At 45.1% G+C, this 16,892-nt stretch overlaps 1 protein-coding gene and 1 long non-coding RNA gene across 2 annotated transcripts in view; both read left to right on the forward strand.

Annotated features, from left to right (window-relative positions):
- Positions 1 to 16,892, forward strand: part of LOC117509026 — a 32,688-nt gene that overhangs the window by 13,227 nt on the left and 2,569 nt on the right. Inside the window, exons 28-31 of the mRNA XM_034168842.1 lie at positions 241 to 390; positions 496 to 544; positions 16,605 to 16,660; positions 16,748 to 16,876. Of these exons, the coding sequence (XP_034024733.1) occupies positions 241 to 390; positions 496 to 544; positions 16,605 to 16,660; positions 16,748 to 16,876 (384 nt within the window). The remainder of the gene's footprint in view (positions 1 to 240; positions 391 to 495; positions 545 to 16,604; positions 16,661 to 16,747; positions 16,877 to 16,892) is intronic.
- LOC117509289 lies at positions 6,118 to 16,117 on the forward strand. Its single transcript, XR_004560364.1, has 5 exons — positions 6,118 to 6,211; positions 6,335 to 6,407; positions 15,706 to 15,757; positions 15,950 to 15,996; positions 16,085 to 16,117. It is a non-coding gene; the product is annotated as an uncharacterized LOC117509289 (long non-coding RNA).

Below are 16,892 nucleotides of genomic sequence, written 5' to 3' on the forward strand. Positions count from 1 at the left end.
CTGTAATTAACACAAAAACCTATTGAACTATCAACCAGACTGTCACAATTAAACTTTACTCTCATTAAAGCCTTTAACCTATTTTTTTAAATAATGATGGTTATGCTAATGATGTTTTGTGATTATTTTAGGCTCATATTTGTATCAAATCAAAATTAATCATTTATAAATACTTGCAATTTAGAGTCAGAATTGCAATCATCAAGTTTCTTCTTTCTTTCTTTCTTTCTTTATTTTCAGGCTTTACACACTTGATGGACAGCTTGTGAAAGATCCACAAGACTTGAAGAATGATGGAAAATATGTTGCTGTTACCAGGGGAAGGTTTAAACCTGCCGACTACTTCCAGCCAGTCCGAGTGCCCCTGAAGAAAAAGGGGAAGAATAAATGGTTTGACAAAAATATATGATTAAAAAAATACATTTTATTTGTATTCACATGTGATTCGAATATAAAATAACCTTTTTTTAAACTTGCCATTTTGTTCTCCTACAGTGAAGAAACTCCACCTGCTGTTCAGGCGACACGTCACAAAAAACAAGTGGTGAGTTCAGCTTCTAATGTACAGTTTATTAATTTGTTTTTGAAAACATAAATATCTTTATCACAGACAAAAAAAACCTGTCTGTTTGCACACAGATTCCTGTTAATATTTCCTGAGGGGGTGGGGGTGCAGTTTGTTATGAAGCAGGAATATTGTCTGCAGGAAGCATTGACTTATTAGTTCCACTTTGATGGGTCCACAGAGACAGACTGGTCCACTGGTTCAAGTGCACTGAGCCTCATTGACAGTTTGGACAGATCAGACCACATCTGGGAAACTTTACTGACTTAAAAAAAATAATTTATATATAACCACAATTGTAACAATTTGTATTGTAAAAAGGAAGCAGTGAAAACTGAGACAACTCAAAACAATTTACACAAAGATTTATTTATTTGGATTTAGTTATTTGCAAAAACCAATACAAAACTACTGAACAGTGGAAGATTATAGATCGTGTTTACTTTTTCTGCAGGATGACAAGATCAAGGAGAAGAAGGATGACATTTGGATACATCCCCCAAGTTCCAAACTGTCCTCCCCCCATCAGTCAGATGTGGAGACGTCTTCACCTGCATTGTCTAACAAAGATGTAAGTGCACTCACTACGAGTTTCATGCTCTGTATTTTCTGTCACATAAGTTGCAGCAATTTGAGCTCGGACAATAAAGAAACACTGCAAATATGCAGCACATACAGATACATGGACTGTTCATCATGTAGAAATAGTTTGAGTAAATGTAGCTGTACAGCTTCAAATATTACATATACATAAGTACATGCAGAAAGAGAACACATGACTAAGACAGAAGTGAGTTTTTTTTAGCAGAAATGCACAACAGCATGTATTCAGATTTGATGCCATTTCTTCTGGTTATGTTCCGATGCTCCTAATTTTACAACCAACACTGAAAAGTCAAAAAGAAGAATTAGGAAACGTGCACCTGATTGTTTTTTGTCTCTCTGTCTAGGTTGCTGAATCTGGTTGTCAAGAAGAACCTGACATCCAAGAATCAGAGCAAAGAAAGAAGAACATTGTTAAACAGCAGAAGATCTGCCCACCAACACGTAAGTAGGGTTCTGCAGAAGAAACCTGCTAGATTTTGGATGCAGTGGTGACATCACGTGTAGTGCTGCATATGTGTGCACAGACATGATGGGTGTAATAGATGTCAGACTTGGTCCTAGTGTTCACTGGAAACACAAAGTCTCCAAGTCGCTGTTTAAACTTTCAAATGTCTTTGAAAGATTGCAGTTCTGTTCTTTAGGGTTTACAACCAACGTGACACCGAACACCATCAAAGAAGCTTTCAAGTGCTTTGTTCAAAATGTATCTAAAATCTTTGATTGGTATTCATTCATTCATTTTCTACGACTTATCCGGGTCCAGGTCATGGACCTCATAGGTCATGCTTAGCCATCTTTGAATTTGTCCAAGGTCTGTGTCCCAAGAATGCTCCCTGTGAACTGGACTTATGTTAAGCACAGACGGACAGATGGATGCACAGCCTTCGCAATACCCGATGGCCATATTTTGGCCTCGGGTAAAAATTAGTTCCATATTCCTTGATTATTTGGTCTTAACTACCATTCTTGAGTGTTAGCTGCCCCCTTCTTTCTCTTGTGACCTCTTTTTAAATGTGTCTCCTGTATTCTTCACCATTTTATTCATGTGACCTTTGATTTTTTTCTCCTCATCTCCTCCCCTTTTTCCATCTCACTGTTTCTCTTTCTGCCTCCTCAGATTCAGAGAAGGTCATCATTCAGATGCTGCAGCAATGCTATAAGGTTTATGACCCAGAAAGTAGCATCATATATAAGGAGAGGACACAGACGTTGCTGAGCCAAATTCAAGATTACATCATGGACAACGAATACGTCTTGTCAGAATGCATGTACCCAGAGATCGTGAACATGGTCAGTACAGCTGATGATTATAAATTTAGTGATTGGTTGATGGAGCCAAAGGCTGAACACTGCATTTGTGTGCAGCTATCATTCAAAATGGTTTTCATAAAGATTGCACCATCATCTGTAGTGACACACGCCCTCTGCTCCTCTGACTGAGGATCACCTCAAACTCATTTAGAAACCAAACGAGTTCTGTCTGATTGTTGTATATTTTTGTCAGTTGAATATTGAGAAATAATTTTGATCTTTTTTTTTCTCAGTGTTCTTCACACATGTTCAGGGCGTTGAATCGACCCTCCAATCCTCCTGCTGCAGCGTTTGCTTCAGATGATGAAAAACCCAAGCTGGATCCTGCATGGCCACACATTGAGGTTGATTACTCTGATACAAATTTTAATACTTTAAGTTTCTGCAATATATCCATAAATGTACTACTGAGCAAATGATATGATAAGAAGCTTAAAGTAGATCAAATTCAAATGAGGAGGACCTCAGACCTTCACTGGATTATGCTTTCAAAATTCAAATTTTTCAGTTTAGAATGTAAATATACACTGACTGGCCACTTCATAAGGTACACCTTCCCAGTATCGGGTTAGATTCATTTTTGTCTTCAGAACAGCTTAAATACTTTGTGCCGTATGTTCAACAAATGTACTGTACAGGAGTGAAATGATACATTTGCTCCATGATTTGATACATATTGACATCACTGTTCTCACTAATTATGTTTGAACTTTAAAAATGTAAATTATTCTTAAGTATAAATTGTAATCCTTTATGTTATCTGTTTATTATTATTATGTTATATTATATAAACATCAGGCACTCTGACACTGGTGTTTTTCATTTAATTCCCAGAATTCATTCTTTTGTCTTTGTATGTTTCTCTTGCAGCTGATCTATGATTTTTTCAAGACGTTTTTAGAAGCTCCAAGCTTTCAGGCGGAGATTGCTAAGAAATACATTGGCAAGGAATTTGTCACACAGGTATGAACGGCATATTATCACATCTTTGTGTGTTATATTTGCATGAAAAACAAACAGCTCTTTGTCAACGAGAGCTAATGGAGTCACTAGTGTTTGATGATTCTGATACACTGGTAGCAAAATGAAGGCTTAAGTCTCCAGCATCCTGTCATAGTTTATGGTTGTGAGGCTTTGATGCTAATCTGTGACTTGAAGTGGTGACTGTACAACCCCTGGCAAAAATTATGGAATCACCGGCCTCGGAGGATGTTCATTCAGTTGTTTAATTTTGTAGAAAAAAAGCAGATCACAGACATGACACAAAACTAAAGTCATTTCAAATGGCAACTTTCTGGCTTTAAGAAACACTATAAGAAATCAGGAAAAAAAAATTGTGGCAGTCAGTAACAGTTACTTTTTTAGACCAAGCAGAGGGAAAAAAATATGGACTCACTCAATTCTGAGGAATAAATTATGGAATCATCCTGTAAATTTTCATCCCCAAAACTAACACCTGCATCAAATCAGATCTGCTCGTTAGTCTGCATCTAAAAAGGAGTGATCACACCTTGGAGAGCTGTTGCACCAAGTGGACTGACATGAATCATGGCTCCAACACAATGAACATCCTCTGAGGCCGGTGATTCCATAATTTTTGCCAGGGGTGTCTTTGGAGGATCTTTGGCTTCTCAATGGAACGAAAGTCATGTTGAAGCATGCATCAGAGACAGTAACAGAAGAACTGCTTGAATGTTTGAAGAACAAAAGGAAAAGATCTGATTTACACTGAGTCATGTATTTATTGTACATTGATGAACATCAGTGCTTTGATTGCTGCTACTGCTGTGTATTTTATTCTTACAAGTTTGTTCCAAAGCAACAAAGAATGACTGGTTTTAATAACATGTTTCAACTAATCAGTAACTTTTCTTGCATTGCAGCTCTTACAACAGTTTGCCAGTGAAGATCCCAGAGAGAGGACGTGCCTCACGGTTGTGTTCTGTTCAGTCTATCTTGCGTTCGAAGACCTCCAAGAGTACATGTTTCATGGGATTTGTGACATTTTCTTTCGGTCAGTGCTGCAGTGCTCGTTTTTCAAACAGGCTGAAATGACGACATGAATGATTTGTCTTGTTGATCAATGCTAAAATGTTTCTATGTCTTTGTTTTCAAAGGTTTGTGCATGAGAATGGGCAGCCCACTGGTATTACTGATCTCCTGGAACTCATTCAAATGTATAGTGTTCTTTTCAGAAACAATTTTTTGTCTATTTTGTTGCTTACCAACCATTTATTCAAGCCTAACATGTTTTTTAAAAATCAGACACACTGATCTTTTTTTTTCCTTCTATAATCCACAGTATCACCAAACAAATAACGCCTCCATTGTGTGAAGATGACAGGATTTTCTTCTGCTGGGTTTTAGTGCCCCTGCACAAACCAAAAACACTCTGGCTCTACCATCAACAGGTAATATATGCAGGAAATCCTTTTGAAAATGACTGTCATTTGAATGTAAAGAGAATTGTATAACATTTAAAAATACATTTACACATTAATTTTTTTTAATTAATGTAGAAAAAAACCTTATGTCATGTCTGTCCCTTCACATCTCCGCTGCTTTAAATGGTCTGACACTCAGTGTTTTATGTATTTTGCAGCTCGTTGAGTGTATCGTCCAGTTTTTGGAGAAGGATGCAACTCTAACTAAGCCGGTATGTCAAATAATTTACACCAGATTATATTATATTTTTAAAGGGCATATCTCACTCCAGTTAACACTATGTTTTATAAACAAGTTATATACCAGATTGTGAATAATAATAATCATAATATATGCATACATACATACATACACACATCTTCAACTGCTTATCCGGGATCGAGTCACGGGGAATAATAATAATAATAAATCCTTTAATTTATAAAGCACGTCACAATAAAAGACAAATCTCAAAGTGCTGCACACACATTCAGAGAATGGTGATACCACATGTTGCTTCTGTTTTCTACACAATGAAAAAAGATGCTCATGAATTAATATGGCTGTGTAACTTTTCCATCCCAACAGCTGGTGCTCTATCTGTTGAAGCACTGGCCGAAGACGTGCACATGTAAAGAGCTGCTGTTCATCAAAGAGCTGGCAAAAATTCTAGAGTGCATCTGTGTCTCTGACTTCAAGTTGGTTCAGGAGCTTCTCTTCAAGCAGCTGGCCCGATGCCTCTCCGGCTCAAATCATGTGGTAACTGATGACAGATCATCAACTTTGCCTTTGGAAAACATGACTGTTCCCTATCAGGGAGCTCTTTCAGTTTTAGTGTCAGTGTGTGTTGTCTTGACTGAGACATCTGTTCTTTTTAGGTGGCAAAGGCAGCGCTGCAGTTCTGCACAAAGGAGCATATCATCAGTTTTATCTGTGTCAATGCAGAGGAGATCCTGCCCATTGTGCTGCCTGCCCTGTACCAGTGTTCAAACAGCCAGCTATATGAGTAAGATACTGGACTGAAGCTGTGCAAATATCCTGACACATTTAATTTTCTCATATTTACTCAAATAATTTTACTGATTTTTTAATGGATTCAAACAGTTCTACTCTATGGATTTCTTTACTCCTGTTTGATGCTGAGGTCAACTGACAGTCACCTGTCTTTGTTATGGACTGAGTTTTATTTGTGTGGGTTCACAGGTCTGTCAAGCACATCCTGACTGATTATCTGCCACAGCTGCTCATGATGAATCCTGAGCTGTTTGCACACTGCATAGAGCAGATCCTGACTACAAGACGGAAGTATGTGTTCAATATCTATAATTACATCATGCAATTTAGTTAAGTTTTAGGCAGCAGCTCAGTTTTTGTTGCGGTGGTGCAGAACAAAACAGTGACGTCACATTTGACACCTTTTTTCAACAGAGAGCAGCTGAGGTCCAAAGCAAGTGAAAAGATGTGGATGAAGATCGAGGCACTCGCTAAGTCCAAAACACAGGTGAGCAGTGTGTAAAATGACATAAATACATCTGAATGTAATATCATGTGTGCTGTGTGCATGTTTTTAACCGTGTATTCATAATGTTGCTTCTATGTTGATTTCAGAAGACCACACAAGGATGAAGACCATCCCCGAGGCTGTGATTCATCACATCCAGCACACAGAGCACAAAATAAAAGCAAAATAAATTAAATTTTGCACACCAAATTATTGTTTTTCATTATTTTGAAGATGTGTGTTCTCCAATCATTCTGCCCCAGAAAAAGAACAATTCAAATAAATTCCTGACGGCCCAATATTATCATGACATTCATGCATGTTCCTCAAATTCGGGTCCTTTACCAGAGGCCTGGGAGTTTGAGGGTTTGGTGCAGTATCTTAGCTGTTTCTACAACTGCACTCTTCTGGACAGACACCTCTGATGTTGTACTTGAAATCTGTTGGAGCCACTCTTCCATTTTGGGGGTTACAGCTGCGAGTGTTCCTACGAGGTCTGTCCATAAAGTATCGTACCTTTTTATTTTTTTCAAAAACTATATGGATTTCATTCATATGTTTTTATGTCAGACATGCTTGAACCCTCGTGCGCATGCGTGAGTTTTTCCACTCCTGTCGGTGGCGTCATTCGCCTGTGAGCACGCCTTGTGGAAGGAGTGGTCCCGCCCCCTCGTCGGATTTTCATTGTCTGGAAATGGCGGAATGAAAAGGACTTTTTTCCATCAGAATTTTTTCAGAAGCTGTTAGAGACTGGCACCTGGAAACCATTCGAAAAATTTATCTGGCTTTCGGTTAAAATTTTACGGCACACAGAGACACACACACCGACAGCACCTTCTGTAAACTCCGCATTTTAAACAGCTTTGAAGAAGATGGTCACTGTTTTAATCGCCCGTTTTTGTTGTGAAAGTGTAGGAACACGGACCCACAACAGGGGGCGCAATGAACGGACAATGGAGAGAGTAAATAACAAGATTTACTACTGAAACAAGCACGAGTAATACAACAAACACAATTTGGGGTCGAATCCGCTGGTGTCGTGTGGGCAGGCTCGAAGGTAGGAGACGTCTGTCTCAGTCGAACCGGAACCACCCAGATCTCCTCTGCCACCGAACCCTGGAAATACTGGAACCGCCAAGTCCCGAATTCCCAGGTGGCCACTGCCTCCGCTCGTCGGATCCGGTACTGCTGGCAGGAGAGAGCAACAACACACAGGAGTGGATGAACGCACCCAGTAACAGAGAGGGGAGAAGCCGCCTCCACCTCTTGGCAAAGTATAGCAGGAGGGTGAGTACTTATCCAAAGAATGAGGTTTTCAGTAGTCACCAGTCCTGAAAAAGGTTTTAACAGTCTTAGCTGATGATGCAATGTATACTACCTTGGTCTTAGGCGATATCTCGCCACTGAGGTGGAGACGCCGTCCTCCTGATATACCTCGGTGCTGAGTAGAACAGCTGTGTCTGGTGATGGGTGACAGCTGTCACCCAGGCTACTCCCATGATGCGGCAGCGCCCTCTGGTGCCTGGAGCCCGCACTCCAGGCAGGGCGCCCTCTGGTGGTGGTGGGCCAGCAGTACCTCCTCTTCAGCGGCCCACACAACAGGACCGCCCCCTCAACGGGCGCCTCCTGGCGCACGACCGGGCTTGTCCGGATGGCGTCGGTAGAAGTCGGCCAGGAGGGCCGGGTCCAGGATGAAGCCCTTCTTCACCCAGGAGCGCTCCTCGGGGCCGTACCCCTCCCAGTCCACCAGATACTGAAAACCCCGGCCCATCCGACGGACGTCAAGGAGCCGGCGGACAGTCCAAGCCGGTGCTCCGTCGATGATCCGGGCAGGAGGCGGCGCCGGACCCGGGGTGCAGAGGGGTGAGGTGTGAAGAGGCTTGATCCGGGAAACATGGAAGACTGGATGGATCCGCAGTGAGGCCGGAAGCTGGAGCCTCACTGCGGCGGGGTTGATGACCTTGAGGATCTTATAAGGTCCGATGTACCGTTCTTGCAGTTTTGGAGAATCAACCTGTAGGGGAATGTCCTTCATGGACAACCAGACCTCCTGCCCAGGACGATACTTGGGGGCCGGGGCTCGCCGCCGGTCTGCATGTTTCTTCGCCCTCGTCCGGGCCTGCAACAAGGCAGAGCGGGCGGCCCGCCACACCCGGCGGCACTTCCGTAGGTGGGCCTGGACCGAGGGCACACCGACCTCTCCCTCAACCACCGGAAACAAGGGGGGCTGATACCCCAAGCACACCTCAAACGGGGAGAGGCCGGTGGCTGATGACACTTGGCTGTTGTGGGCGTACTCGATCCAGGCCAGGTGGGTACTCCAGGCCGTCGGGTGCGCGGCTGTCACACAGCGAAGTGTCTGCTCCAGTTCTTGATTCGCCCGCTCTGCCTGCCCGTTGGTCTGGGGGTGGTACCCAGACGAGAGGCTGACCGTGGCCCCCAGTTCCCGGCAGAAGCTCCTCCAGACATGTGAGGTGAACTGGGGACCGCGATCGGAGACGATGTCTGATGGTATGCCATGCAGACGGACGACGTGGTGGACCAGGAGGTCCGCTGTCTCCTGGGCCGTAGGGAGCTTCGGGAGGGCCACGAAGTGGGCCGCCTTGGAGAAACGGTCCACTATCGTGAAGACGACGGTGTTTCCCTGGGACGGCGGGAGACCCGTGACGAAGTCCAGGCCGATGTGGGACCAGGGGCGATGAGGCACGGGCAATGGCTGTAGCTGCCCTGAGGTCTTCCTATGGTCGGCCTTGCCCCTGGCGCAGGTGGTACAGGCCTGGACGTAGTCCCGGACGTCGGTCTCCAGGGATGCCCACCAGAAGCGTTGCCGGACGACTGCCACGGTCCTTCGCACCCCTGGGTGACAGGAGAGCTTAGAACCGTGACAGAAGTCCAGGACTGCAGCTCTAGCCTCTGGTGGGACGTATAGTCTGTTTTTTGGTCCGTTTCCGGGGTCCGGGACACGGGTCAGGGCCTCCCGGACGGTCTTCTCCACGTCCCAGGTGAGGGCGGCCACGATAGCGGACTCCGGGATGATGGGATCCGGGGGATCCGACGGTTCCGTTTTGACCTCATCTTCGTGCACCCGGGACAATGCATCCGATCTCTGATTCTTGGTCCCGGGACGGTAGGTAATCCGGAAGTCAAAACGGCCAAAGAACAGTGACCAGCGGGCTTGCCTGGGGTTCAGACGCTTGGCGGTTCTGATGTACTCCAGGTTCCGATGGTCAGTGAAAACCGTGAATGGCACGGCTGTTCCCTCCAACAGATGTCTCCACTCTTCGAGGGCCTCTTTCACAGCAAGGAGTTCCCGATTGCCGACGTCATAATTCCGTTCAGCGGGGGTCAACCTGCGAGGAAAAATAGGCACACGGGTGAAGGACCTTATCGGTCTTCCCGCTCTGGGAGAGCACCGCTCCTATCCCTGAGTCCGAGGCATCCACTTCAACCACTAACTGGCGGCTAGGATCGGGCTGCACCAGAACTGGTGCAGACGAGAAGCGCCGTTTCAACTCCTTGAACGCGGCCTCGCACCGGTCCGACCAGGTGAAGGGAACTTTTGGAGAGGTCAGGGCTGTCAGGGGGCTAACTACCTGACTGTAGCCCTTAATGAACCTCCTATAAAAATTAGCAAAACCGAGGAACTGTTGCAGCTTCCTACGGCTTGTAGGTTGGGGCCAATCTCTCACCGCCGCAACCTTGGCCGGGTCCGGGGCGACGGAGTTAGAGGAGATGATAAACCCCAGGAAGGACAAAGAAGTGCGGTGGAACTCACACTTCTCGCCCTTCACAAACAGGCGGTTCTCCAACAACCGCTGCAGGACCTGACGGACATGCCGGACATGAGTCTCAGGATCCGGGGAAAAGATGAGTATATCGTCCAGATACACGAAGACGAACTGGTGCAGGAAGTCCCGCAGGACATCGTTTACCAACGCTTGGAAGGTCGCGGGAGCGTTAGTGAGACCGAACGGCATGACCAGGTACTCAAAATGGCCCAACGGGGTGTTAAATGCCGTCTTCCATTCGTCTCCCTTCCGGATCCGAACCAAATGATAGGCATTCCTAAGATCAAGTTTGGTGAAGATATTGGCTCCATGCAAGGGGGTGAACACCGAATCCAACAGGGGCAACGGGTATCGATTGCGAACCGTGATTTCGTTCAACCCCCTATAGTCAATGCATGGACGAAGCCCGCCATCCTTTTTACCCACAAAAAAGAAACCAGCACCCATCGGAGAGGTGGAATTCCGGATCAACCCGGCAGCTAATGAGTCCCGGATGTAGGTCTCCATTGATTCACGCTCCGGCCGTGAGAGGTTGTACAGCCTACTGGACGGAAACTCACTGCCTGGAACCAAATCAATGGCACAATCGTACGGGCGGTGAGGAGGAAGCGTGAGAGCCAGATCCTTGCTGAACACATCAGCGAGGTCATGGTACTCCGCTGGCACCGCCTTCAGATTGGGCGGGACTCGGACCTCCTCCTTAGCTTGGGAGCCGGGAGGAACCGAGGAACCTAGACACTCCCGATGGCAGGTTTCGCTCCACTGAACCACTACCCCGGACGGCCAATCAATCCGGGGATTGTGCTTTAGCATCCATGGAAACCCTAAAACCACACGGGAGGTGGCCTGAGTCACGAAGAACTCGATCACCTCCCGGTGGTTACCTGACACCACCAGAGTTACTGGAGGTGTCTTATGTGTGATTGGTGGGAGTAGGGAGCCATCTAGCGCCCGAACCTGCACAGGCGAGGTAAGAGCCACCAGAGGGAGCCCTATCTCCCTGGCCCATCTACTGTCAAGCAGATTCCCCTCAGAGCCCGTGTCCACCAGTGCTGGGGCCTTCAGGGTTGAATCCTCATAAAGGATCGTGACTGGGAGTCGTGTAGCAATGTGGGTGTGTCCCACGTGAATGTTTTGGCCCACCCCTGGCCCATTCTCTAGGGGCGGGCGTTGGAGTTTAACCGCTCGGGGCAGTCGTTTGCCATATGCTCACTCGAGCCACAAACATAACAAGCTCCGTGGGCCCGCCTCCTTTGTGCTTCAGGTGCCCTAAATGTTGCCCTGCTCGTGTCCATAGCTTCGTCAGCAGGGGGAGCCATAGGCGCACGGAGCGCAGGAACAGAGGAGCGTGGGGAGGGCGGAGCTCGATCGGACCCGGAAGGGAGAGGGACGACGCGTGCCTGGCCACGCCCTTCGCCTCGTTCCCGACGGCGTTCTTCTAACCGGTTGTCGAGTCGTATGACTAGATCGATGAGCCCATCTAAATCCCGCGGTTCGTCCTTAGCCACCAGGTGCTCTTTTAGGACCAGAGACAGTCCGTTTACAAAGGCAGCGCGGAGGGCAGTGCTATTCCAGCCGGATCTCGCCGCCGCGATGCGGAAGGCGACTGCATAGGCAGCTGCGCTCCGACGTCCCTGTCGTATGGACAGTAGTGCGGTTGAAGCGGACTCTCCTCTGTTGGGATGATCGAACACCGTTCTGAGCTCCCGTACAAACCCATCGTATGTATGAAGGAGCCGTGAGTTTTGCTCGCAGAGCGCTGTAGCCCAAGCGCGTGCCTCCCCGCGAAGCAGATTTATCACATAAGCTACTTTGCTAGCATCAGTCGCGTACATCACGGGACGCTGAGCGAAGACGAGCGAACACTGCATAAGAAAGTCCGCGCACGTCTCCACACAGCCTCCGTACGGTTCTGGAGGGCTTATGTATGCTTCTGGGGACGGAGGGAGGGACCGTTGAACGACCAGTGGAACGTTACTTTCGCACGCAGGGTCCTCGGGAGGGAGAGCCGCAGCGGCGCCCGAAGGGCGCGCCTCCACTTGTGCGGCGAGAGCCTCCACCCTGCGGTTTAGGAGAACGTGCTGCTCGGTCATTAAGTCGATCCGAGAGGTGAAAGCGGTGAGGATCCGCTGCAACTCACCGATTACCCCTCCCGAAGCCTCCGCCGCGCCTTGGTCTTCCATTGGCCGTTCAACAGCAGGTTGACGCCCCTCGGGATCCATGACGCTGGCCGAGATATCCTGTTGTGAAAGTGTAGGAACACGGACCCACAACAGGGGGCGCAATGAACGGACAATGGAGAGAGTAAATAACAAGATTTACTACTGAAACAAGCACGAGTAATACAACAAACACAATTTGGGGTCGAATCCGCTGGTGTCGTGTGGGCAGGCTCGAAGGTAGGAGACGTCTGTCTCAGTCGAACCGGAACCACCCAGATCTCCTCTGCCACCGAACCCTGGAAATACTGGAACCGCCAAGTCCCGAATTCCCAGGTGGCCACTGCCTCCGCTCGTCGGATCCGGTACTGCTGGCAGGAGAGAGCAACAACACACAGGAGTGGATGAACGCACCCAGTAACAGAGAGGGGAGAAGCCGCCTCCACCTCTTGGCAAAATATAGCAGGAAGGTGAGTACTTATCCAAAGAATGAGGTTTTCAGTAGTCACCAGTCGTGAAAAAGGTTTTAACAGTCTTAGCTGATGATGCAATGTATAACTGCAGAGAATACTACCTTGGTCTTAGGCGATATCTCGACACTGAGGTGGAGACGCCGTCCTCCTGATATACCTCGGTGCTGAGTAGAACAGCTGTGTCTGGTGATGGGTGACAGCTGTCACCCAGGCTACTCCCATGATGCGGCAGCGCCCTCTGGTGCCTGGAGCCCGCACTCCAGGCAGGGCGCCCTCTGGTGGTGGTGGGCCAGCAGTACCTCCTCTTCAGCGGCCCACACAACAGTTTTATCCAAATGCAGGATGGATCGCTCCTCAGTCTCCATGTTATTGTCCTGCCTTAAGACGAGAGCGAAACAGTGAGCGAGGCTGCAGCACAATGACGTCAGATTCTGAGTCGTTTTATGCTTTGTGAATAAAATAAATAATTCGCTGTAATCTCAAATATGAAAAATAATCGCGAATATGAAAAATTATCTGAGAGAGGTCTTCTCCTCAAAGTTTGCCTTCACGCCCACCACCACTCTAGTTTCCTACCTCCCAAAGAAAAACAAGAATGTATTCTTCTGAGCACACAGCACACAGACGGTGACATTAGCGATCGTGAGAACAGGAAGCCAATCATCCTAGACTACAACCACAACAAAGGAGGTGTGGACAACCTAGATAAGGTGATTGGAACATACAGCTGCAGAAGAATGACTGCCCGCTGGCCCCTGGTCATCTTCCACAACATCATTGATGTTTCCTCCTACAATGCCTTTGTGATTTGGAGAGAGATCAACCCGACCTGGATGTCTCATAAGCAGAACAAGAGGAGGGTGTTCCTGGAGCAGCTAGGAAAGGCACTTGTAACTCCACTCATTGAAAGAAGGAAGCATGTCCCCCGCACAGAAGCCTCAGCAGCAGTTGTGAAAGCTATTCAGAGTGCAGCTCCTGATCAACCTGAGGATCCAGCTACCACAGCCACTTCCCCAGCTAGGGCAAGTAAGAGGAAGAGATGTCAGTTCTGACCTCAAAAGGAAGACTGTAAAACACATACTGTGTGCTGCAGGTGTAAGAAATATATCTGCAAAGGCTGTGCACTTGCATACTGCCCTACATGTGCTAATTAGTTGAATGGGTTATGTTATTTTTCATATTTTTGTATTGTACATTGTCTTAAATTGTTCACTGGAGAAAAAAAAAAAAGAAACAGAGTCATTGGGAATAAAAATGCATTCAAAACTCCTTTTTGCACATTTTTTTCCTTTTCTTAAGCTATAGAAATTCAAGTGAAGAGGGAAAACTCAGGTATTCACACATTTTGTGGTGAATGACAATATGCAAGATGAAATTTGGTGTTTAAAATTCAATTAAGCTGCTTATATTGGGGGTTTAGTGAAGACGGGTCATTTTGAACCGGAGGACACAGGGTGTATACAGAAAATGAGGACAACAGGAGGGTTAAGTGCAGCCTGATCAGAGAGTCTCAGTGCAGTTTTCAATGTTAATGACAGCACGCCTTTTTTGTTTGGACTCAGAAGTTGAAAATCACATGATGTGTTACATCACACTTAATAATCGGCTAGACAATCAATCAAACCATGGTTCTGTTTTGTCTCTAGTTTGCTTCTAACAGCCAGCTGATAGCTCTCACTGCTTGGACCAATGAGATTTATACACCAAGCTGACCTGAAATCAGCCACTGAACATTAAATTGACTTTATTGACAAGTCTGACCCCTTTGAAAAGTGACCAAATGTCATATGTCATACCGTTCATTCCCGATATTCTTCAATAAAGCTATCAAAGATAAAAGCATATGCAACATATACTTTTATCTTTGATATCTGTATTGTTGTTAGGCAAAATATGCTTTTATCTTTGATGTCTTATTGAAATTGTTCCTTGAGTACCTTAATCTTTATCTTCCTTTTAATGTTATGTCAGCTTTGCTGTTTCGGCTGTAAGGTTGTTGTTCCATTTGATGGTCTTTGTTGTTCACGTGTGCATTTGTTGTCAGTGTGACCTCAGAGGAGCAGCTGTGTTAAATAGAACAGAGCCTTTATTGTCATACAAATATACATAGAACCAAATTTGTCCTCTGTATAACTCATCCTAATTAAAGATAGACACAATCTAACCACTAGGAGCAGCTTGCTTTTAATTAAACAGTCGGATTCCTCTGGTCCGAGCCAGTTAGGTCCAGCACCCAGGGAAAACTTTTGCTCTACAAAATCAAATATGTCACACAGAATCCCCCAAAACTCATCAACAAACAAAACAATTATTGTGTACAGAAATGGAGATGCTTATCTTCCAGGAGTAAATATCACTTTTAATAAGCGTCAGGTGCCCACATTTGAAAGTCTTTTGGACATCTTGACGTCTAAACTCAAGGCTCCCTTTGGAGCTGTCCGAAAACTGTACACAGTTAATGGAGCCAAGGTTTGTGGACTGGATGAAGTGCAACATGGAGAGACTTATGTTGCAGCTGGATACCAGCCTTTTAAGAAGTTAGAGTAAGTATCATGCACAGAAACACCAATCTCTGTCTGTCTCACTGCTTTTTCAGCTCATTGACATTTACAAAAGGAAATGCACTGTTTGGAAAATGATTCACAGAAATGTCAAGACTTTTTTCTTCCCATTTTCTGGTATAAAAAGCTAACTCTTAAAGTCCTCTCAGTTTCTGTGAGCACATAAAAAAATAAGAAACAACAACAGGTTGTTCAGTGAGTTTGTTCAACTTTTTTTTAATCTAAAAAATAATAATCTTTGACCTAATTAAAGGGATTTTATTACACTGTAATCTGCATTTCTCCCCTCAATCATATGATTTGTTTTATCTTTCCAGCTACGGTGCAAAACCAAAGAACTCACAGCCACAGAAAAAGAAAGAAGAAAAGGTCAGAAAATATTCTGTTTATTCCACAAAACTGAACAAACACATTTACATTAATAGTAATTTAAAAATCCAAGTTGCTAAAAGACTCAGCATAATTGTGTAATTATAATAATTCACCTCTTACAATGTTCCATGTTTGTTTTTTTAATGACTGCTGCATATTAAATTTTTATCACCTTTTTTAAACTTTCAGGTTAAACCGACTGAGGACCCAACTGTCCATAAGAAGAAGAAGACTGTGTAAGTCCAGACCTTCATGTGGACAATTATTGAACCTGAATATGAACATTGTCTGAATGATTATATCTGTTTTTATCTGATGATGTAGTGTGTTTGCTGACAGAGTGACACGGGTTCCTCCGATCCAAACACGAAAGAACATCAGGAATGAACGGTATGACATAAAACAAACAATATCAAGAAAATGCATTTATTGTGTTCCTACGTCGTTCTCATGTAAGAGACATTTTTAAACCTGGTGATGTGTTTACTGCCTACAGTAAAGACCAGCCACCTGCTGTTGCAAAAGAACATCGTGCACAGAAAGTGGTGAGTTCACTTCCATACTTCATGCAGCTTCATGCATGTTACATATTTTCCTGCATAAATTCCCACATTATATTTGTCAAACAGATGCCATCATTACAGTTTGTTAATTATTTTCATCTCAAAGGTTTTACTTCCACTGATGTATATATTTAATCAGCTGACATGGCATTTTACAGCCTTGTTCACAGACCTCAAGTTCCTCTTATTTTAAAATATATCAACACTTATAGTGTGGCAATTTTTACTTGCTGCTTTTGCATATTAATTGTTTTTTTTCTTTTACCATTTAAAAAAATCAGATAAAGCCAGTGATTCAGCTCAAGGATAATCAAAAATTGAGGCCTTTCTCCATAAAGTAAGTATAGATTTTTAGATGGATAATTATTTGTCCAGAATTTTAATGTTCTCTGACTAATGTGCTCTCTTTTTCTTCATTCAATAGAGTTTTTACCAATGGAGAGCCTCTAATTCCTTCAGTTAACGTCAAGATTCCAAAATATGCACTGAAGTCAATGGAAAGCGTTTTAGCCATTGTTGCAGACGTCATGTCCCTTCGTACTGGAGTGAAGAGGTGCAAACACACACAC

The sequence above is a fragment of the Thalassophryne amazonica genome, chromosome 4 (assembly GCF_902500255.1).
Source record: "Thalassophryne amazonica chromosome 4, fThaAma1.1, whole genome shotgun sequence".
In the NCBI taxonomy this organism is placed as follows: Eukaryota; Metazoa; Chordata; class Actinopteri; order Batrachoidiformes; family Batrachoididae; genus Thalassophryne; species Thalassophryne amazonica.